General features: G+C 40.5%; 2 protein-coding genes across 3 annotated transcripts in view; one reads left to right on the forward strand and one right to left on the reverse strand.

Moving 5' to 3' along the window:
* Nucleotides 1-13,596, reverse strand: part of NUFIP1 (nuclear FMR1 interacting protein 1) — a 49,742-nt gene extending 36,146 nt beyond the window's left edge. The window contains exons 1-5 of the mRNA XM_081082767.1: nucleotides 13,182-13,596; nucleotides 11,131-11,213; nucleotides 9,762-9,860; nucleotides 8,573-8,635; nucleotides 7,470-7,546 (exon numbers count right to left, since the gene is read on the reverse strand). Coding sequence (XP_080938893.1) covers nucleotides 7,470-7,546; nucleotides 8,573-8,635; nucleotides 9,762-9,860; nucleotides 11,131-11,213; nucleotides 13,182-13,587 — 728 coding nt within the window. The 5' untranslated portion in view covers nucleotides 13,588-13,596. The remainder of the gene's footprint in view (nucleotides 1-7,469; nucleotides 7,547-8,572; nucleotides 8,636-9,761; nucleotides 9,861-11,130; nucleotides 11,214-13,181) is intronic.
* A 103-nt stretch (nucleotides 13,597-13,699) lies between these two features.
* The window catches only part of GPALPP1 (GPALPP motifs containing 1), a 36,034-nt gene continuing 26,182 nt past the window's right edge, over nucleotides 13,700-23,551 (forward strand). For both annotated transcript variants that reach the window (XM_081082768.1, XM_081082769.1), the window contains exons 1-3: nucleotides 13,700-13,892; nucleotides 18,821-18,953; nucleotides 19,689-19,787. In XM_081082768.1, coding sequence (XP_080938894.1) covers nucleotides 13,805-13,892; nucleotides 18,821-18,953; nucleotides 19,689-19,787 — 320 coding nt within the window. In that variant the 5' untranslated portion in view covers nucleotides 13,700-13,804. The remainder of the gene's footprint in view (nucleotides 13,893-18,820; nucleotides 18,954-19,688; nucleotides 19,788-23,551) is intronic.

The raw sequence follows: 23,551 nt of genomic DNA on the forward strand, positions 1-23,551 counted from the left end.
TTGACAGCAGTGTGCAAGATAAAATGCTGACAAAGCTTTCTTTGTTCCTTGGCACAGTTGTGTAGAGATGCAGGAACCAAACTCTGGTGGTGAAAGGAGTAGATCTTACAAGTATAAAAAGCACAGGAGGAAAACACAAACAGATCCCTACCACTCAGCCAAGCTGCTCATTAGAGAATTTTAAGAAACATCAACAAATCTTATTCTGGCATTGTTTCTACCTCCTCCTTTTTTATTTATTTTTTGTTAAAACCTGCATCACTGACTTGAGTAACACAGCCAATAGGAAGCCTATTGTTTGGCCACGTTGGAAGATAAGAATTGAAATGACATTAAGTGGTAAACTAATCAGAAAAAAGGCAATGAATTTCAATGAGGACAGTGCAAAGCAATCTATTCGGCTAAGAAAAATAAACTCCATAAATAAAAGATGATGAATACACAAGCTATAAATAAACATAAGAGGAAAAGATCAAGGTCATAAGGAGATAAAAATCTGAAAGCCAGTCAGTACCATAAGACTACACTTTTGGAAAGCAAACATAATCTAAGGTTATGTGAAATGGCCTCTGGCACATGTTCAAGCGTGAAATCTTCCTCTCACGATACTCCAAAGTGGTTAGAAACTCCCGGCACTGTGTCCAGTTTCGTATTTCTAAACTGAAAAGGAGGGTTGAGGAAAAAGAAAACTCGGAAGGGATTCAGAAGGGACTCAAAGATGATTAGCAGGATAAAAAATAAAACCTCTGAGGAAAGATGAAAAGAACTGGAATTATTTGCAGCCTTTAAAAGAGGAAGATACACGACAATAAACAATCTCACAGAGAGGATGGTAGCTTTTTCAATCTGAAGAGAGAATATACAAAAGCAGAAACAATGAGAAAAGAGGTGATAACTTTCACAGGCCCCAGTGTCTAGGCATACAACTCACAGCTACTCAACACCCTTCATATCTCTGAAATTCACTTATTCATACTACTTATGTTTCCTCATCATTTTTCTTCTGAGTACTGCAGACCCTTCACATGTTAGGCCATATGCTAAACAATAAGATGTGGTACTTGAGTGTACCATATACACACAAGCAGATGCTACTTAAGAGATTCTCAATAACGAAGAATGTAAATGTTTGTTATAGCAAGTTATAGTGCTTGACTCTAGTGCTTGACTAGAGTGGTAGAGGCTTCCTCATACAATAGCTTCCTCATACAAACAAGTGGTTTAGGTGAGATGTGAAATGAATTCCTTATATGAGACATCAAGAAATTGTGGAAACTCCTTTGGTGGAAGTCTTTTTAAAAAGCTCACTTTCTCTTTCTGGCATATTCAAGTATCACTTTCCTGAAGATAAGGGATCTTTCAATATCCCTTGCAAAGCTATAAGATTCTATTTTTCAGTGCTTAAATTAATAAAATCTTGGCCCCAAATTTATACCATTCTTATTTACACAGAACCTAGAGACTAAAGACTAAGGAAAACAAGGGTATTAGAAAGCAAATTATCCCAAAACAGGAATACAGAAATATAAGACAGAGTTACACACACAACAATCAGAAATCCGCTCCTGCAACGTAATACTGAGATATAAGAATAAAGATAAGCCTGGAGCTTTGATGAAGTTAGAACCACAGGGCAGGTTCCTAAGTACAGCTGAATTAACCAATTCAATCTCAGTTGAAAAATATCACAAACTGTCTTACACTGCACAATTACGTACAGATAAAACTTAGCCCAATATCTCCTGTTAAAGAGTGGATATTACGAAGTTATAAACACTGGAATAAGTGGTATTTTCACAATTGGTTTCTCTATTTTTATCTGCTAAAATCTCTTTTCTTCCTGTACTTCCATCTTTCCCCAATACCCCAAGAGGAACTGGCCCTGAAACCATAAGCCCTTTTTCTCTCTTCTTCCTGATTCATTTCATCTCACCTCTTTACCTTCTCTTTACACCTCCAGTGACAATCCTTAAGCACTAGAGTCAATAAATGGGCAAAATTGTGCCAACCATAATTTTAGCATACATCATTCTGGTTACATTATGCTCTAAATCTTTTCCTTATCCCCAAATCAACACCCACTTAGTGACTTCTCCTCTAATCCTGTTCTCTATAAAAACACAATTCCTCTTTACTCTTACTGACCCACAACTGCTTCACAACAGTTCAACACAAACCCTACAACTATATTTTTATTTCAAAGTCTCTCTGAACTTCAAAAAATGTAGCATTCTTTAGGAGCAGGCCCCCTCTGTTGGAATTCTGAAATAATTGGGGACACAATTTCAAAGGATTTCCTGACCTACAGCAACTGCTGAAATAAACATCACAAAACTACGCCACCTAGTGGATTTCCATCTGCTGTAAAACATGTCTCAGTGTTTCTAAAATAGAGGCTTAGGAGATAAACCTCTACCACTCATTTTCTCTAATGCCAAGTCACACAGCATTTCTACTTCATAGGTTAGGAATTAAGAACAGGTTTGGTTTTGCCTTCTTTTGCAGGTTAGTTGTGGAACGTGGTCTTTCTTTCCTGCCTATCAAAAAATACAATGGCTTCCTCAGAAAGAATGTAGCTCTCACAAGAAAGATAAAATTCAAGACATAAGGACTATTCTGCCATATCAATGTGAAATGTACTCTTTTTAGTTCAAATAACATTTTTTTAAATTAAGGGTAATATAAATTTTAAAAGTAAGTATATTTTCATAATAGGTTTTTAAAAAACTGCTATTGGAGAGAATATTAGTGTATTTTTGAGAAATCTATCAAATATGCCAAAATAAATGTTTATCATACTTTTTACTAATAAAGCACACTTATATAAATAATTTCTGACTATGTTAAAGAGCAAGTGGAAAAACAAGATATGGAAGAACTTCAGATGAATTCGGCAAGCACCAAAAGACAATTTCAGAACACTTTGTTAGAAAGCAGTATTATAGGTATAAGTAAACTTCATCCAAAATTGTCATCCTCATTCTCTTTAAGCATTTTATAATTTCACAAATCTGTAACCTCCTTATTCACTCCTAGGTGCTGCCCAATCTCCTTCCAAGTTACTCTGTTCACTGTCATAGTGATACCTTCAGATTACATTCCAGAAACTACAACTAGTCTCTCTCTCCTCTACCCCCACCTATCCTACACAAAAAGAATCACCAATAAGCATACTAAACACTTGCTCATCTATCACTTATTCAGAATAGAGATGCTTTCAAGTATCTCTTAGAGCAGTGGTTCTCAACCTTCCGAATGCCGCGACCCTTTAATACAGTTCCTCATGTTGTGGTGACCCCCAATTTCATTGTTACAAATTGAACATAATTAAAGCATAGTGATTAATCACAAAAACAATATGTAATTACATATGTGTTTTCCGATGGTCTTAGGCGACCCCTGTGAAAGGGTCGTTCGACCCCCAAAGGGGTCGCGACCCACAGGTTGAGAACCGCTGTATTAGAGTTTTAAAATTCAACAATCCCACCAAGCACTTGGGAAAATGCTACTCCCTCTTCTCCCCTTTCCTTTGTTTGGGAATATTCCATCAACTTTGCTGTCACTAAAGGTGGCCAAGCAACCTACTTCAATGAGAGCTACATGGAAGTGTCCTGGTTGGAGCTAAAAACAAAGCTATTGTTTTCCTAATGAATAGGGGGCAAACTGGGTTATGGGTGCCTTTTGTCTTTTTCTCTTCTTTCTGCCTAGAAAGTGGGCTTAATATTTGGATATGTGGAAATTCCTGGTGGACATGAAAATGAAACCACCTACTAAGGAGTAACAAGAAAGAGACTGTGCCTAATGGTGCTGCTGAGCAGCAACAGTAGCTCTGGACTTTTTCTATTTGGGGAAAATAAACATCTTTGTCTAAGCCACAGTAGTAAGGTTGCTGTTCCATTTATTGGAGCACAATCTTAACTGATACAAGCACCACTGCATCCTAGCCATCCTATGTAATGTGAATGCTTTCCGTGCCCAACTAGGCATATCTTGATTTTAAACCTCACCTCCTAAAAGCTTTGGCAGTTTCTTATAAAATTAAACATGCTTATCATATCACCAACCAATACAACTCCTAGGTATTTACCTAAGTCAAATAAAAACCCACGCTCTAAACAAAAATATGAACATCAGTTTGTGAAAGCTTTATTCGTAATCATCAAATACTGGAAACATCCTAAATGTTCCTCAACTGGGAAATGGATAAACAAACTGTGGTATATTCATATATGTGACACCCATATGGGACAGAACAATAGCGATAGAAAGGAATGACCTACTGCTACATGCAACAACAGAAATGAATCTCAAATGCACTGTGCTAAGTGAAAAAGACAAATTCAAAAGCTACAGACAGTATGATATCATTTATATAATGTTCTGCAAAAATACAAATAAGAACAGAAAACAGATCAGTGGTAGCCAGGGACTGAAGGTTGGGGGAGAAGTCAACCACAAAGGTGATAAGGGAATGTTTTGGGGTGACAGAATACTATTCTTTATCTTCACTGTGGTGATTATACAGATATAAAAATTTTTCAGAACTATGCATTTAAGAGGGGAGTTTCACTGTATGTATAACATACCTTAAAATAAATGGAGAGGAGGGGGCAGGAACTAGACCTCTTACAAACCTTTCAAAATGAATTGATGACCTGCCTTCCATAGCCTCCAAGTATCCTTTGACCAGACATTATTATCCCTACACTAAAGGCCTGGTGCATGGAATTTGTGCAAGGGGGGGCGGGGGGATAGGGGGAGGAGGGTCCCCTTAGCATAGCCTGCACCCTCTCCAATCCAGGACCCCTCGGACAGCCCTCTCACAATCCTGGACCTAACCACTCACCTGCCTGCCTACCTGATCGCCCCTAACTGCCCCCCTGCCGGCCTGATCACCCCTAATTGCCTCTGCCTACCGGCCTGACCGCCCCCAACTGCCGCCCCCCCCCCCCGCCCCCGCTGGCCTGGTTGCCCCCAACTGCCCCCTGCCGGCCTGGTCACCCCATGCAGCCTGCTGCTCGGTCATTTGGTCATCCCTCACTAACCCTCCTGCCGGCCTGGTGGCCCCATGCAGCCTGCTGCTCGGTCATTTGGTCATCCCTCACTAACCCCCCTGCCGGCCTGGTCACCTCACACAGCCTGTTTGTTCGTCCGTTCGGTTGCGATGGTCACGTAGACTTTTATATAAATAGATGGCTAAACTTAAAAATGCTCCGGTTGTCTATAATCTCATGGGCACATCATGTACAATTATCCTACATCTCATGAGTGAGAGTATTCAAGGCAAAAGTCTACACCTATCTACTTTCAGTGACATTGGCCATATATAGTAAAATCTTTGCCTTTCCAAATACTGATGTTTACCTCTAATTTTCAAGATAAACTATTGTTAAGAAAATATTTAAAGATTTCACGAAATAACATAAATGCAAGGTTTGCTGAGATTTTTCACTAACATTAGAAAATCAAATTAGTCTTCTATCAGGGACTTTATATAAACACATGATACCCAAGCTAGTTTGCATCTTTAAATTCCTCAGTTTCTCTAACAGTAGATTTTTTCCCCATTAAAGCACTAGTTGCACAACACCACAAGGGGGCATAGTTCACACACCTATGGGGAAAGCTACTTTAAAAAGTACTGCATTCAAATACAATCATTCTGATTTGTCTCAATGATTGTCCAATGTAGTGAGAATTTAATGTTCAAAACCACAGCCATTTAATTAGTATTAGTTATATTACTAACTTACAACCATAATTATTAGTCAGATAAACACATTTCTGCCCAATTTCTATTTTTTTCTTTTGACCAATATAAAAGTTTAACAAAAGTTCAATGTGAAATGGACAGGACTCAATTTTTACATTGTAATAAAACAAGTGCTGTGGAGAGGGAACATGTGGAAGCAGTTGATTTCTCTGGTGAATATAGCCATTCTTTATACACGTTCCAAGACTTCTAACATTTTCTCATATTACCACCATTCCAGTATTGTTCTGTTGCCATCTCCACACATTAATCTATCACAAGATTCCTAAAGGAATCAAATTCCCGCAATATTCCTTGGACATGTCTGCCACCATTTGATTTCAACGATAAATTCTCGTCTATACATTTTTTTTAACTCGGGAGGGCGAGCTTTGCTCATTGTGTCTAAATGAGCTGTAAGATACTTCCAAACAAAATGAATTCATGGGCTCTCTTCTGCCCATTTTCTTTAAAAATAACAAAAGTATAGTTTAAAACATGAATTTAACATGTTGCTCAGTGGCTAGAGTGTCCGCCCTTCGCACCAAAGGATCATGAGTTTGATTCCTGGTCAAGGGCACATACCTGGGTTGCAGGTTTGATCCCTGGCCTAATCGGGGTATGTGCAAGAGGCAAACAATAGATGTGTCTCTCTCACATCAATGTTTCTCTCTGTCTGTCTCTCTCTCTCTCCCTCCCTCACGTTCTCTCCCTCTCTGCCATTCTCTAAGAAATCAATAGGAAAAATAACCTCAGGTAAAGATTAACAACAACAAAAAGTCTCAGCAAGATTTCTCCAACCACTTACTTATATGTACCAAAATAGAAGTATACACATAATAAAAATATTTCCAAGCTCCATTTATATAGATCAACATTTGTAAGATCCCTTATATCTATGGCACTATGGAGTATAAACAACCATGTAAAAGATAATTCTTACATTTATAAAGCCTATAAGTCATTTTTAAAAAATATATATTTTTATTGATTTCAGAGAGGAAGGGAGAGGGGAGAGAGAGATAGAAACACCAATGATGAGAGAGAATCATCAATTGGCCACCTCCTGCATGCGCCCCCACTGGGGACCGAGCCCGCAACCCGGGCATATGCCTTTGACTGGAATCGAACCCGGGACCCCCCCAGTCCACAGGCCAACGCTCTATCCACTGAGCCAAATCAGCTAGGGAAGTGGTCAGCAAACTCATTAGTCAACAGAGCCAAATATCAACAGTACAACGACTGAAATTTCTTTTGAGCCAAATTTTTTAAACTATATAGGTAGGTGCATTGTTATTAACTTAATTAGGGTACCCCAAGGCTTAGGAAGAGCCACACTCAGGGGGCCAAAGAGCCGCATGTGGCTCGTGAGCCGCAGTTTGCCGACCACGGAGCTATGGCCTATAAATCATTTTTTAAAAAGATACATATGCAAAGTTCATCAATAGGAGCACAATATAGCTTGTCTAAGCTAAGAGGCAGAGCAGCTACCAGATACCTTATTCAAAGAAGGGCAAGATATTCTTGCAGACAGATGAGGAAAACTATCCCCAAAGTGGCAGGATTTCAGCTGGGCTAAAGCAATGAGCAGAACTTGAAAGAGAGAGGAGGTACGATTTTCTAGAAGCAGCAGCTTGAGCAAAGTCATTATTTTTAAGTACTCAGCCTTGCCACAGTAAAAGAAAGTTATTTCACTAGTTCTAAACTCTTTACTCACTTTCTTCTTTCTTCTCTCCATCTTGCAATCTCCTCTGGAGTATCTAACTTGATCTTCTTCATACCAGGAGCATGCATCTAGGGGGAAAAAGCCTGCTGAACATCAGGAAGCTTATATATGCTTTTGACTACTAGTAAATCTCAACATTATGGGGGATAATGGAGACTCTATACCCCAAAATTTAAAACTAAGTAAGTGGGTTTTATCCATCCTTACTATGACTTTTCCTTTAAAGAATGACCTGTATATTTAGACTAGAGGCCTGGTGTACAACATCCATGCACTGGGGGGGTGGAGGGGTGATAGGGGGGTGTCCCTCAGCCTGGCCTGCGCCCTCTCTCAGTCCAGGACCCCTCGGGGGATGTCCGCCTGTCGTCTTAGGGGAGCAGGCCTAAGTCGGCAGGTGGACATCCCCCAAGGGGTCCTTAGCACTGCTGCAGAGGCAGGAGAGGCTCCTGCCACTGCTGCTGCACTCGCCAGCCGTGAGCCCGGCTTCTGGCTGAGTGGTGCTCCCCCTGTGGGAGCGCACTGACCACCAGGAGGCAGCTCCTGTGTTGAGCATCTGCCCCCTGGTGGTCAGTGTGCATCATAGCGACCAGCTGTTCCACAGTTTAATTAATTTGCATATTAGGGTTTTATTATATAGGATAAGTGCTATTGATAAGAAAAAAAGGAGTAACATAATTTTGGTTACAAAGTAAATGCATCCACTTTTCAACTGACATTAAAGACCCAAATTAATGACCTAACAACCAAAATTGAGGGAAGTAGCTAAAGAAATAATGAATACACAAAAGAATTTGAAGAAGCATGGTGTAGAAAAACCACCATAGAATTTGGAGTTAAAAAACTCAAATGCAAGAATCCGTTTCTGAGGACCTGGGCAAATCATGATTTTATCTCTTAAATGGGGCCAATACTTATCTACTTTACATAGTTGTTTGTGAGGATAAAATTGATTAATAGATGTAAAATTGCCTTACAAAGTACTGCATAAATGTTAGTTATTATTAGGCTATATAAAATGAAGAGCTATTGAAGATAACAGATCAACAAAATGAAAAGAACACATATCGAAAAAACACAAAACCACAAGAACTTACATTTCTCCAATGGAACTGGACAATCTTCTCATGTGCACTAAAAGAGCAATCTACTTCCGGACACTGTAAAAAGTAAACAAAAAAGATTATTTAATGTTTTCTATGTTAAATATACCCATTACTACATATACAGACGTCTTCTAGTCATATTACATAGTTATCCCATCTATATGGTGTTGTCACTCACAGCAAAACAAAGATCATTTCAGAACAGTTATTTAAAAAGAAATGACAGCCCTAGCTGGTTTGGCTCAGTGGATAGTGTCAGCGTGTGGACTAAAAGATCCCAGGTTCGATTCCAGTCAAGGGCACATGCCCAAGTTGTGGGCTCGATCCCTAGGAGGGGGCGTGCAGGAGGCAGCTGATCAATGATTCTCTCATCATTGATGTTTCTATCTCTCTCTCTCCTTTCCTCTCTGAAATCAATAAAAATATATTTTTAAAAAGAAATGACATTTTCAAAGTATACAGTACAGTAACATGTATTATTTACTTTATTCCTAAAAGTGAGGGGCATTTCTATAACCTCAAAGAGAATCTTTTCCAAACTAATAACTTTCTCTTTAATTTTGCTTCCCAAATATTCTGGTTAAAAAAAAATGTTAAGTACTTAGTAAGGTCCAGACCATCCTTAGAGTGTGATGGGCCAGGGCAAATTAGAGTGTGATCAATGGTCATGGGCAGCCTTAAAAGGAAAAGACCTTACAAAGGTGCACAGAGCAACTGGAGGGGAGAACCAGCCCTCTTACAAGGCAGAGGCTCCCGCACATACTGACAGCTGCCAGACCGTCCTTCTTACCTCTTCCTGAAGCAGTGGGCTCTCACCCTCAAACTGCAAATCCCAGGGTCACTGTCCCAACTTGTCAGGTCATCAAACATTTCTATTAACTATAAGTTTTTAAGGAATAGAAGCACAGAATTTCTACCAAATAATACCCATTTTGTTAAAATTATTTCAGGGTAGCCTAGCTGGCATGGCTCAGTGGTTGAGCATCAACCTATGAACCAAGAGGTCACAGTTCAATTCCTGGTCAGGCCACATGATGGGGTTGCAGGCTTGATCCCCAGTGGGGGGCATTCAGGAGGCAGCCAATCGTTGATACTCGCTCATCATTTATGTTTCTATCTCTCTCACCCTTTCCCTTCCTCTGAAATCAATAAAAAAACAAACAAACAAAAAAACACCTACCTTCATATGTTCGGACATGTGTTTATCATACTTTTCTTGATTTTTGAAACCACGATCACAGGTATCACAAAAATAGTGGAAAACTGGTTCTTTTCTTTTCTGCAAACGAAAATGAAGAGGCATTAGGCTTTAAATGAAAAATCTTTTATCGGTAATAAAAATAGAACTATCCTTCTAGTAATACATACTTTGATTTCTCACATAATCTTTATACATGGAAGAGACTCCTGAATATACTACTAATAAAGGGATAATGCTGTTTCTTTTCTTTTAAGCAAAGATATTAGGACAAGTCAGGCACAACAAAAAATTTAAATCTGAGTAGAGCTAATATAAACAGTGAATAGCCTTAGCTGGTTTGGCTCAGGGGATAGGGCCTGTGGATAGAAGGGTCCCAGGTTTGATTCCGGTCAAGGGCACATACCCAGGTCATGGGCTCGATCCCAAGTAGGGGGCATGCAGGAGACAGCCAATCAATGATTCTCTCTCATCATTGATGTTTCTATCTCACTCTCCCGCTCTGAAATCAATAAGAAAAAGTGAATAGCTTACAAAGTGGTAACCTAATTAAGACTTAATAGAGCATATATCAAGATGATCTAGAAATAAGTATTTAGTGTAAAAAAACAGCATTTCATCTTTTAGAAAAAAAAATCATATGTTTAAAACTACAGTAGGGGAAAAGAGAATTATTTAGGTAAAGATTAGTTATTTTTTATACCAATTTTTCTATTTTATACTTAAATGTAAAACAAAAAATTACAATGAGAAACTCTATAGGAAATATTTCATGTTGAGATGTTAATAAGTATAGTACAGTTTTTCACAATATTTTGTTAATATTAGCTACATATTTTCATGCCAAAATAAAGAATCTTATTCAACTAATAACATTATTTATATACTTTAGAAGTTGAAAGGCCAGATTGTAAACATCAGAATAAGGCAAGCCCATTTTAAGACTTGGTTTCTGAACATAACCAAGAGTTGTTCCTCCTTAAAAAACATTCAAAAGATTTTTAATTCCATCACCCCTACCAATCTTCTAGTAATATTCATATATAATTTATATATTATATGTTTTACTTCACTGAGGTTTAATAACATTTACATTTATCTATAATCCTAATTCTCAATAATACTCCTGACACTATAGTGAAATGAATTCAATGTTTCCTTTATCTATAATTTTTTCATTTATTTATCAAAAAGATTTACTTAAGCTAAGATCCTTAAAGATCTTATTATAGCAAGGCTCCACTGTGTCAATAATGGGTGCAAAACACTAAGAGAGTTATGACAGAAGCACAGATATGGAAGAGTAACATAGGGACCAAAGTGTTACATTCAAGAACATTTTTAAAAATACCTTTTTTTTATGTTTTCTACTGGGAGGGAAGTTGAAGTTAGTAAACTCTGCATCATATTGTTGTGGAAAATAAGAATGTTTAACTGAAAAACAAAAAGAGATCCATAAATGTTTGCAATGAAACAATTATTTAAAATTGTATTTGCTGTAGCATGTCACAAATACTTGAGTTAAAAAGTGGTAAACTGCACCTTCTAAGAATAGTTTGAACAAATTATCAAAGATTAATTTGTCTATCAAATAAACATTTTTCCAATTAATATATGGTGGCAAGATTAAGTGTCCATAAATGCTTTAGGCATCTAAGCAATGGGCAAGCTAATCTGATAAAATTCAGATTATTTCAAACATTATGTGCAATAATGCAGTTATTTCAAACATTAGAAATGTAAACAGTAAACACCCTTTACAGCTCTTTCAACATCAATTTTACACCAGAAAACAACCTCCTGAAATACTTTTTCTCCTAAATTCTTTTCCTTCCCTATTGCCATGACCCAACTCTGAAGCCCTGATCTTTCACCCAGATTACTGTAACAGCCTCCCAAGTTGTTTGCCAGTTTCTACCAACAGACCCTGCACATTGACACCACAAAAAAATAATCCTCCAATCATCACAACTCTACTCAAAATCTGCACATGGCTTCCTAGAGTCCTTCATGAGATCCTGGTATATTTTCTGTTTCCCCATACCTCCCACATACTCTGCCTCAGTCACACTAGAACACTGTAATCTTCAGAACTCTCTTTGTACTGACACCTCTTTGCCTTTGCCTTAAAAGTATCTCTTCCTAAACATCTCCCAAGCTGTTCCCAAAAGCTGTTCCCAAAGCCTCAACACTTAGAAATCACCTTTTATATGCCTCTATCACCAGTCACACCGTATTGTGATTTACATTTATGAACCATCTCACCCGACTTAGGACTGCCTTAGGCACATTGATATTCCTAGCATTTGGCACAGATAAACACTGATTTAGATTCAGTGTAATGTAAAAGGAAGTTTATGCAGAGTTGGAGAATAGTGAACAATATCATGTCTTTAAATATGATCTGTATGCTGATGACACCTAAATTTACAACTCTAGCCACAAATCTCCCCTGAAAGTACTAAATAGCTAACAGCCTATTCAACATCTCTACTTGACACACATATTTCTAACTCACTCCTGGTCTGCTCTCCAAATCTGCTCTATCCACATCCTCTCTAGTTGCTTGGCAAAAAAACTATTAAGTTATTCGTATCTCTTTACCTACAGCAAATGGTTTTGGTCCTACTCTACCTTCAAAATATATCTAGAATCACCTCCAGAGCCCCACCACCCTGGTCCAAGTCCCCAATCTCTCTCACCTGGAAAACTGCAATAACTTCCCAACTGGCCTCCCTTTTATTCGATTCCTATTGGTAGTCACATTAATCCTTTAAAAATATAGATCAAAACATGTCATTCCTCTGGACTATTCATATCACAACAGTAAAAATCCAAGTCCCATCAACTACAAAGCCCTCACAGGTCTGCTCTATCCCGCAATTTTCTACAATTCTACCTCTTTAGACACACGGATCTGTACAGCTCCTGCCTCAAGGCCTTTGCAGTCGCTGTTGGTCCCACCTGTATCCCTATTCCCCCGGAAGTACCCCCGGTCTGATCCTTCGCCTCCTTGATGTCTTTTCACAAATGTCACCTTCCTTAGGACTGACATTTAAAACTGCCCTACCTATCCGTCTTTTCTTTACCTCCCTCCGTAGCACACACTGCCTTCAAACACACCTTCATTATGCCTGTTTTCCTACACCAGATGTTTCCTACCACATTCCCAGTTCCCGATACATAGCTGGAACTCCATAACCAACCGCTCAATTGAATGAAAGGGCAAGGAAAACATTCCTGTCGGACCAATTGTGAGACATGAGTGATCAGACTCCCACGAGTGCAGCGCAAAATCAGAAGGGGCGGGGAAGGCAGAGAAATTGAAGAGGGAAGAAGGGGAGAAGGAGGGGAAAGGCAGGGGATGGCACAGGGGGTGGCACGGGAGGAGCAGCAGCCTACCCGGGGTGTGGTGGGACGTCTGATGCGGAGGGAAACTGCTAGGAGGCGGTCTCCAGTGCCAAGATGTCGAAGCCTGGAAACTCCAGGAAGGCTGGCCGCTGATCTGAGGCTGAGCATCAAGGCGGGACTGGGTGTCGAAGAGGGTCTGGGTCCTGGGAAGAACCGGGGCGTCGAAGCGCGGCGGCGCCTCGGGGAGCGCCTGGGTGTCCGTGGGGGGCTGCGTATCCGAGCCGGGCTCCGAACCCGCGGCGGGAGGCGGCGGCGGCGGCGGCGGCGGCAACATGGCCCAGAGCATCCACTTGTGCTGCAGCGGGACTGGGTCGCTCAGAGGCCCCAGCGCGGGGATCCGCTCCGGGGCCGAAAACCATCCCGCGGGAGTCACGAACCCGCTCGCCGGCTCAGCCATGCCACCTTCAGTCTGGGAGCCCAGCGTGCGAATTGGCGCCGGAACCACGTCACTTCCGTCATCGCGAGTTACGCGGCTCAGCCAACCACAAGCTGAAATGTCATCGGTCCGCGCCGGGAAAACTTCCTGCATCTGCGAAGGATCGCTGGCTGGTTAGGAGGAAGGCTTGACTCCGTGTACATAGACTTGCCAGCGGGTTCGGTACCGGCCACCGCGTATGGCGAGGGATCTGATCGGGCCGGCACTGCCGCCCGGCTTCAAGGCCCTCGGGGCCGCGGGGGACGAGGAGCGGGACCCCAGCCCCGGTAAGCTGCGGACAAGGAGCGGGACCCCCCCCCCCCCCCCCGCTCCTTCCCTGCCCGCCCAGCGGTCTGAGTGCCAGTCAGGCCTGGAGAGCGGGGAAGTGGGCAGTGGGGTGTGGGCGACCCGAGCTGACTTTGCTTCCCAAGCCGTCCCAGTGGGGGAAGGAGGCGTGGGGGCTCGGAAACGAGTTCCGATCTGGTAGTTATTATAATAGGGATGTGTTCCCGCTGAGCGTTGAATGGCTGGACGCTTTGCGAAACTATCGATACACATTCAGTCCGTTAATCCTCGTAGCAACTGTGTAAGTTAGAGATTGTTCTTGCTGTCGAGAAAAGAACGTGTCCAAACTTACAGAAAAGTTTTGTAGAAATCGATATTTTTATTGATTTCAGAGAGAGGAAGGGAGCGGGATACAGAGATTAGAAACATCAATGATGAGAGAGGTCATTGATCGGCTGCCTCCTGCACGTCCCCCACTGGAGACCGAGCCCAGGGATCTGACTGACCCGTGATCTCCCAGTTCATGGGGTCGAGGCTCAACCACTGAGCCACAGCGACGGGGCTATTTAAGCCAAATCTTTGTGGACATGCCCCGAATAAAGATCTGAACGGGTTGAGAAAATGCTCTAAAGAATGGCAAAAGCAAAGTGAAGAAACACTTTTACATTGGTGTGTACAGGATAGTCACTTAAAATTTATAGTACATGGTATGCAACAAGATAACAATGAGGGCTCCGGTGTCCTCTGGTGGTCCAGTGCTCTGGTGCCTGCAATGGTGCCTTTGAGGGGTCTAGAAAATTATGCTATCATTTCAAAGGTATGTTGTCCTATATGCATAAGAACAATGGACAGGGCTCACTTAGGGTGAAGATTGACTATAGGCTTGGGGTGTGACTACCTTCTATGAGCTGCCCAGTAGGAATTTGTGATCAGACCTGCCACGTGGCCCACAGTGACCTTGTCAGTGTTATTACAGAGCCCCCCTTTTTGTACCCATTCCCATGTGACAGTTGGGGACACTGAGGCTCAGGCTGTTACCTGGATCACACAGCTAGTCAGTGGTGGAGCCCTATTTAGAATGAAACCAGGACTCTGTGTCTTACTGCCTTCTGATATACAGCGTCTCCAGCTCTTGGAGAAGATACTGTGCTCTCTAGCCTGACCATCCATCCTAGCTTCTACTTCTGTCATTGCATCTCACACACGGCCCAGTGCTCAAACCCATTAGAGTTTCTGGCAGTTCCTCAATTCTCTAATCTCCTTCTGGCTTCACTCTGCATTTGGCATACCTGACAAACTCCTACCTCATCCTTGAAAGCCCAACGTAAATGTCACCTCAGTGAAGCCTTTCCCAAACTCTCCCAAGCATTGTCATGCCTTCTTCTTTACTCATGGTTTTTTTCTCCTACTTAAATACATCATGTATTTAACACATTGTTTTCGAATAACTGGTTGGCTTATCTGTCTCCGCCATTGCACTAGAGTCTTCTGGCCTTAACATAGTAGCACTTTGTATTTGTCAGGTAAATGCTTTTCAGACTCCTCCGTGCATATCTATCTCCTTTAACGTTTGCTCTACTTCGTAGGCCGGTTCTGACACTAAAGTTGGAAAAGAATAAAGCCAAAAGATTAACTCTCCCATTTCTCAATCTAATTTTTGTTCTTGGACTACCCGGAGGCCATGTTTCCACCTAGAGTAGCGACATTCAACCTTTTTCATCTCATAATTGTTGGGTCACTTGGATATGCATACATTCATTCATCTTCAGTAAATTCTACCAGTTTCCAAAGTAGTACCAATTTACACTCCCACCAGCATATATGAGAATCCTCATTCCATATTCTCACTAATCTTGTATCTGGTTTTTAAATCTGATGATTTGTAGCAATATCTCATAGAGCTTTAATTTGTATTTTTCTGGTGACAGTAAAGTTGATCACCTTTTCATGGGTTTGGTTTTTGGTTTTTTGTTTTGTCATTTGGATATGCGTCAAGTCTTTTGCTCATTTTTTCTTTGAGTTGTCCCTTTTCTTACTGGTTTGTAGAGTTCTTTATATAGTCTGGACAAAAGTCATTTTTCAGCATGAATCTTTTTTCAGAGATGTGTGCTGCAAATATTTTCTCTAATTCTATGAGTTGGCTTTTGATCTCTCATTAGTATATTATGATGAACATAAGTTCTTAATTTTCATATATTCTGGTTTTCAATTTAATTTAAATTTTATTGAATTTATTGGGGTGATACTGGTTAACTAAATATCACAGATTTCAGGTGCACAGTTTTACCACCCATCATCTGTACACTACATTGTGTGTTCAACACCCCAAGTCAAGTCTCTTCCCATCACCATTTATCCTCCTTATACCCTTCTACACCTCCCCACAGCAATCACTACACTGTTGTCTGTGCCCATGATTTTTCTCTCCTTTTTTTTTCTTTTTTGGTCAATCCCTTCACCCAGCTCTGCAACCCCACCCAACCCCCCATAGATGTCAGCCTGCTCTCTATGACTCTGTCACTATTTTCCTTGTTGGTTCATTTTGTTTATTAGATTCTACATTGAGTGAAATCAAATGGTACCTGTCTTTCTCAGTCTTATTTCATTTAGCACAATATTCTCCAGGTCTATCCATGCTGTTGCAAAGGGTAAGATTTTCTTTTTGTTGGCCAAGTAGTATTCCACTGTGTAAACGTACCATGGTTTTTTTATGCACTCATCTTCTGATGGACACTTGCACTGCTTCCAAATCTTGGCTACTGTATATAATGCTGCAATGAACATAGGGGTGCATACATAGTATTATTTCAAATTAGTGTTTTGGGTTTCTTTGGATAAATTTCCGGAAGTGGAATCACTGGGCCATATGGCAATTCCATTTTTAATTTTTTGAGGTAACTCCATACTGCTTTCCACAGTGACTGCACCAGTTCCTATCAACAGTGCACAACAGTTCCCTTTTCTTCCCATCATTGCTAACATTTGTTGTTTGTTGATGTATTGACGATAGCCATTTTGACAAGTGTGAAGTGATATCCCATTGTGGTTTTAATTTGCATTTCTCTGATGATTAGTGACATTGAGCATCTTTCCATATGCCTTTTGGCCAGCTGTATGTTCTCTTTGGAGAAGTGTCTATTCTGGTCCTTTGCCCATTTCTTTTCTTTTTTTTTTTTTTAATATATTGTATTGATTTTTTTACAGAGAGGAAGGGAGAGGGATAGAGAGTTAGAAACATCCATGAGAGAGAAACATCCATCAGCTGCCTCCTGCACACCCCCTACTGGGGATATGCCTTCAACCAAGGTACATGCCCTTGACCGGAATCGAATCTGGGACTCTTCAGTCCACAGGCCGACGCTCTAGCCACTGAGCCAAACTGGTCAGGGCCTTTGCCCATTTCTTAATTAGATTGTTTGGGGGATTTTTGGTGTTAAGTAAGTTCCTTACAAATTTTGGATATTAAGTCCTAATCAGATATATCAATGAATATATTCTCCCCTTTAGTGGGTTGTCATTTCATATTGTTGATGGTTTCCTTTGCTGTGCAAAACTTTTTAGTTTGATGTAGTCCCATTTGTTTATTTTTCCTTTTGTTTTTTGCCCGAGGAGATATATCAGAAGAAATATTGCTATAAGGAATGTCCGAGACTTTACTGCCTATCCTTTCTTCCAGGATTTTTATGGTTTTAAGTCTGTAGGCCATTTCAAATGTATTCTTGGGTATGGTGTCAAAAAATGGTCTAGTTTCATTTTTTTGCACATATCTGTCCAGTATTTCCAACACCATTTATTGAATAGACTATCTTTTCCCCATTGTATGTTTTTGCCTCTTTTGTCAAATATTAATTGACTAGAGGCCCGATGCATGAAATTCATGCATGTGTAGGCCTTTCTTCCCCCAGCTACCAGCACCTGGTTTCCTTCTGGCACCCGGGACCCAGGCTTCTCTCACAGAGGGAGGCAGGGTCCCCAGCCAATCGCATCGCACCGCACCTGCCTTGGCTGGCCTGGCGCCAGTGGGTGTCATAACGTGGTCCTGGATGGTCGTCCTGATGGTCGATGGTCGTTCTGCTGTTTGGCCGTTCGGTCGATTTGTATTTTAGGCTTTTATTATATAGGATTATAAAGGCATGGGTTTATTTCTGGGCTCTATTTTGTTCCATTTATCTATATGTCTGTTTTTATGCCACTACCATGCTGTTTTGATTACTATGGCTTTGTAGTATAGTTGATATCAGGGAGTGTGATTCCTCCATCTTCGTTCTTTCTCAGGATTGCTGAGGCTATTTGGGGTCTTTTGTGTTTCCATATAAGGTTTTGGAGTATTTTTTCTAGTTCTGTGGAATACACCATTGATATCTTGATAGGAATTCATTGAATTTATAGATTGCTTTGAGAAGTAAGGATACCTATCCATGAACACGGTTTATGCTTCCACTTATCTGTATCTTCTCCCATTTCTTTCTTCAGTATCTTATAATTTTTCGAGTACAGGTCTTCTACATCCTTGGTTAATGTATTCACAGGTATTTTATTCTTTTTGAAGCAATTGAAAATGGGATTGTTTTCTGATAGTTTATTATTGGTGTACAAAAATACAACTGATTTTTTAAATATTTATTTTGTATTCTACTTTACTAATTCAAAACTACTTTACTAAGTTCTAATAAGTTTTTGGTGGAATCTTTAGGGTTCTGTATATACAGTATCATGTCACCTGCAAATAATGACAGGTTTATTTCTTCCTCTCTAATTTGGATGCCTTTTATTTCTTCTTGTACAAAAAAAACAGGAGCAAATAAGATTAAAGTCCATAATAAAAGATAGCCAGCCAATGCTATGAATTCAGAAAAGAAAGTATAGAATGTCAGCCGGGGCTTCATTGGAACAGTTGTGGCTAGTTATGACATACACGAGAAATCTTTAGTTGCAGGACCAGCTCTACCCCCTAATTATAAGAGCAGTAGTTCAGAGTCATCAGACAGCGATGAGGACAGTAATTCTTTGTACGGAGAAGGAAACCAAGAATCTGAAGAAGATGACACTGGTCCACCTGCAAGGTCAGTCACTTTCTTAATCCAAGCTTCAAACCTAGTACACACTGGCTGGGACAGATAGCTAGTAAGGGGGATAGCACATCTGCATTTATACAACACAGGAAGAGATCATTTCATGTGGCATTTCCTCGTGAGCTATACCTTTTACAAACAAATTTACTTTAGTAGTACTAAAATAGTAGCACCATTTTTTTATTTTTCTATATAGATGTGGAGATTTTTTTTATTTTACTATATAGATGTGGAGATATCTAGAATTTCAATAAAATTCTTATAGAATTTGTCTTTAAGGTGTTATTAAAGTGACTAAGTATTCTAAATAAACCATAGGATTTATTCTTTTAAAATTACCTATGCAATGTATGAGACAGAAATAGCAGCATAAAACTTTTCCTTAAATGAGATTAAAAGCTAAAGTCATAAACTTATTGCTCAGAAACATCTAGCAAACAGACTATTTGAAACTTCGTGAGTGGAATCTTTAACACCACAGAAAATATAGGAAATTGATATATTACTGCTGTAAAAAAGTAACCAATTTCTTAACCCTCTTAGGCCAAAAATAAATTCCAGGAAAAGATTAGTAGACGACTTACTGTGGTATTTGTGTGGGGGGGTTTTTTTAATTTGGCAAGATTAATTTTTTCAGTATTTATACAACTATTTGAAGTTAAAAACTAAAATTCTTGTGAGAAAAATGTTGGACATGTGCATAAAGTTACGCTACTATGTTTCCAGAAAACAGAGGAGAAATCAAGATGATGATGATGATGATGAAGGATTTTTTGGACCAGCCCTTCCTCCTGGATTTAAAAAGCAGGATGATTCTCCTCCAAGGTGATAATGCATAATATTTCAGGCCAGTGTTTTCTAAATATTTTAACTGGTGCATGGTAGTTCATTAAAGAGTTTTCTGTGATTGTTTTTTACTTACATGTTTTTATAACATTTGAAATTCATATAATACAAATAATTATTTAAACAAACTTTTAAGTAATCTTTTAAATAATTATAATAAAATTTTCTATAATTATTTACATGTTTATGACACTTTCATAGTTTATAGAACCTCCTCATCGCTTATTTGATACACAAGTGTTTTGTGGTAGGCTGAGTGGAACATTATCCTTCTTTCCCCCTTTTGTAAATAGATAAGGTTGCACACACAGTAAGTGGTAGACCTGGGGCCTAGAATTTTGGTATTTGACTTCTAACCCAGACTTTTTCATTTCACGTGTATATATACATACACACACATGTGTGTATCTTATATGGTGCCTGGCACAGAGTAAGCGCATAGTGAATATTGATTCCTGTCTTAGAATTGCAAAATCTTGAAATACTAAATATGAAATCGCACACCAAATAGTTTATAATTCATAATACTATAAACCAATATAAGAGCAAGGTAAAAAAAAAAAGCATGTTGTACATATTATATTCAGAGTTTATCATCACATTTGTCAGCTCCTTGTTTTCAGAAATACAGGGATAGACAATCTACTGTCTGTTTGTGTATGGCCCCCAAGCTAAGAATGATCTTTAAAGAGCCATTAAAAAACAAACACAAATATACAGCCGAGACCCAAATGTGGCCCTCAAAGCCTAAAATATCTTATCTGTCCTGTTATAGAAAATTTGTTGAGAATACAATATTTCTTTTAGGAAAATAAATTATCAGATGTATAGCAGTATCTTTTTTGAGAATTATATTTTGGCAGTAATAAAATACATGTGTAAAATAAATAGGTGACTGCCCCTAGAGGCGTTGCAGGTGTGGCTGCCGTGTTGCGCCTGCGTCATTAGGTGGCAGAGAGCAGAGAGGCTCGCCTACGCCCAGCGTCCTGGCCGTGGGCACCTGGATGGTTGACGGCCTGACACTGAAAAAAAAAAAATGAAAAAAATATAAATAGGTGGTAGCGTATAATGTAGGCAGAAACCTTTTATACAACCATAACATGTCATGATTATATTCTTTTACTATATTTTAAGATTTCATATACCAGTAATTTTCTCTTTACAAATTCCCTGAGGCCATAGAATTAAGCCTTAATTGCTAATAATTGTACTCAGAAAAAAATCCATGGAGTATTTCCTTATATCTTTTGATAACTAATTTGATCTTTCTAACAGTGCCAAACTTCCCTGTTTTTTATATACAAAATTGTTTTGGCTCAAAGAGGTTTTATGAACCAAGACAAGAGGTTATGAAATGGCTAGGATCAGAACCCAGACCTGATTGTCAGTACTGTTTTTCCTCTGCCAGGGAGCTTGTCTGGGAGGCTCTCATTGAGCACAGTGCAACCTGGAAAATTCAGCTTAGGATTTCACCATCTTGCTTTGTAATAATGACTCAGTGACATCTCTGGAAAAAGACATTGGTATGAAAGAAAGGATAAAGAAATCTGAAAGTATGAACAAGAGTAGAAAATGTCTTTTATTTTTCTTCTATACAAAGTATTCTCTTTTTAAGACCCAGAAGTTAGGCAGTTCTCCCTTCTGGACTGATGGTTGTTCCCTCAGTATATGGCAATAGGACAGTTTAAAAGAAAAGGAACTTTTCATTAAGTGGTCCAGGGTTCAAACTTCAGCTCTGCCACTTAGGGTGTGTTGCCTTTGAGCATTATTTTGCTCACCTAGAAAATGGAGTGACATATCTGGCAAAGTTACTCTATGGAAACAAAGTTACACTGGTGGAATGTGGTCAGCACAGCACCTTTTCCTTTTTCTCAAATGCACTCTTTCTGTACACTTCACATCATTTTTAGATTAGTGAGGACAAGGCTTAGATTTTTGATACGTGTAACCTAAGTTACTAACATCTGTTGTGTGCATGTGCTGTACATGTCCTTCAAACTCAGTTTATACTTCAGAAGTTTGGACTGTAATTATAATGCCCCTAATGTATTTTTCAGTGGACAGTGAATATTGAAAGTGAAAACCATGGCACAAAATAGAAAAACATCCTCATAAGCTTTAGTCCATAATAATAACTCTTTAATTACCATTTTTATTTAAAACTAGAGGCCCAGTGCACCAGTGGGGTCCCTGGTCCTGGCCTGTGGGAGTCAGGCCAAAACCGGCTCTCCCACATCCCCCGAGGGGTCCCGGATTGTGAGAGGGTAGTTCTCAGTGACGCACCCCAGAATCGGAATCGGGCTCCCTCCTCTCTGGTTCCAGGTGCGTCACCCGAGAACCCACAACCGCCGCTGCCAAGTGACCTCAGCTTGGCAGCTCCTGCGTTGAACGGCTGCCCCTTGGTGGTCAGTGCACATCATAGCTACCGGCCGATCAGCCAGTTGGCTGGTTGGCCAGTCGCTTAGGCCTGTGGTCGGCAAACCGCGGCTCGTGAGCCACATGCGGCTCTTTGGCCCCTTCAGTGTGCCTCTTCCACAAAATACCACATGCGGGTGCGCATGTACAGTGTGATTGAAACTCCGTGGCCCATGCGCAGAAGTCGGTATTTTGTGGAAGAGCCACATTCAAGGGGCCAAAGAGCTGCATGTGGCTCGCGAGCCATGGTTTGCCGAGCCGCAGTTTGCCGACCACTGGCTTAGGCTATTATCCTATCTAATAATAGACAAACATAGTAATTGACCGTACCTTTGCTACGCCTCCCATTGGCTAATCAGCGTGATATGCAAATTAACCGCCAACAAAGATGGCAGCTAATTTGTATGTACCAGCTGGGAGCAAAGACTAAAGACACCGTAGAAGAAAGCCAAGCAACAGAGCCGAGGTAGCGGAGACGGGCAGGAGAGAAGCGGAAGAGAGGGGCGGGAGAGCAGTGGCAGAGAGGGGCAGGGTAGCAGCGGCAGAGACGGGTGGGGTAGGAACAGCAGAGACAGGCGGGGTAGCAGCGGCAGGAAGGGCATGGTAGCAGCAGCAGAGACAGGCGGAGTAGGAGCGGCAGAGAAGGGCAGGGTAGGAACAGCAGAGACAGGCGGGGTAGGAGCGGCAGAGAAGGGCAGGGTAGGAACAGCAGAGACAGGCGGGGTAGCAGCCGCAGGAAGGGCATGGTAGCAGCAGCAGAGACAGGCGGAGTAGCAGCGGCAGAGAAGGGCGGGGTAGGAGCGGCAGAGATGGGAGCAAAGCCCTATTCTTGCAGGAATCTTCCTGCAACGGGCTTCTAGTATACCTATATAGATAGTTCTTTTAGGAAGTGGGTATACGCCACTGCCATAAAGATTGAGAATTACAGATTTAGTATCTAACCATTGACTAAGAAATAGAAATAAAAATGCAAAAATTAGATTTTTTTATATTAAGTGGGAAAATTCTAAATTCTAAATAAAAATATCCTATATAATAAAAGAGAAACATGTAAATTTATCATCCCTCTGCTACGCTCACCAGCCAATCAGGAGTGAGTATGCAAATTAACCCAACACAGATGGCGGGTAATTTGCATACACAGGTGCTGGGTGGAGAGCAGAGCGTGACAGCCGGTGGAGAGTGGAGCGGCTTAGGGAAATTGCCTCCCCAAGCCGCCAGAGTGAGAGCAGAGAGTGAGAGCTTGGCAGAGTGGGAGGCCATGGAACAGAGACAGAGCAGGAAGGGAAAACCAAGATCGCAGGGAGCACCAGGAATGCTGGGAATCG

The sequence above is a fragment of the Myotis nattereri genome (genome assembly GCF_964212035.1).
Source record: "Myotis nattereri genome assembly, chromosome: 2".
Classification (NCBI taxonomy): Eukaryota; Metazoa; Chordata; class Mammalia; order Chiroptera; family Vespertilionidae; genus Myotis; species Myotis nattereri.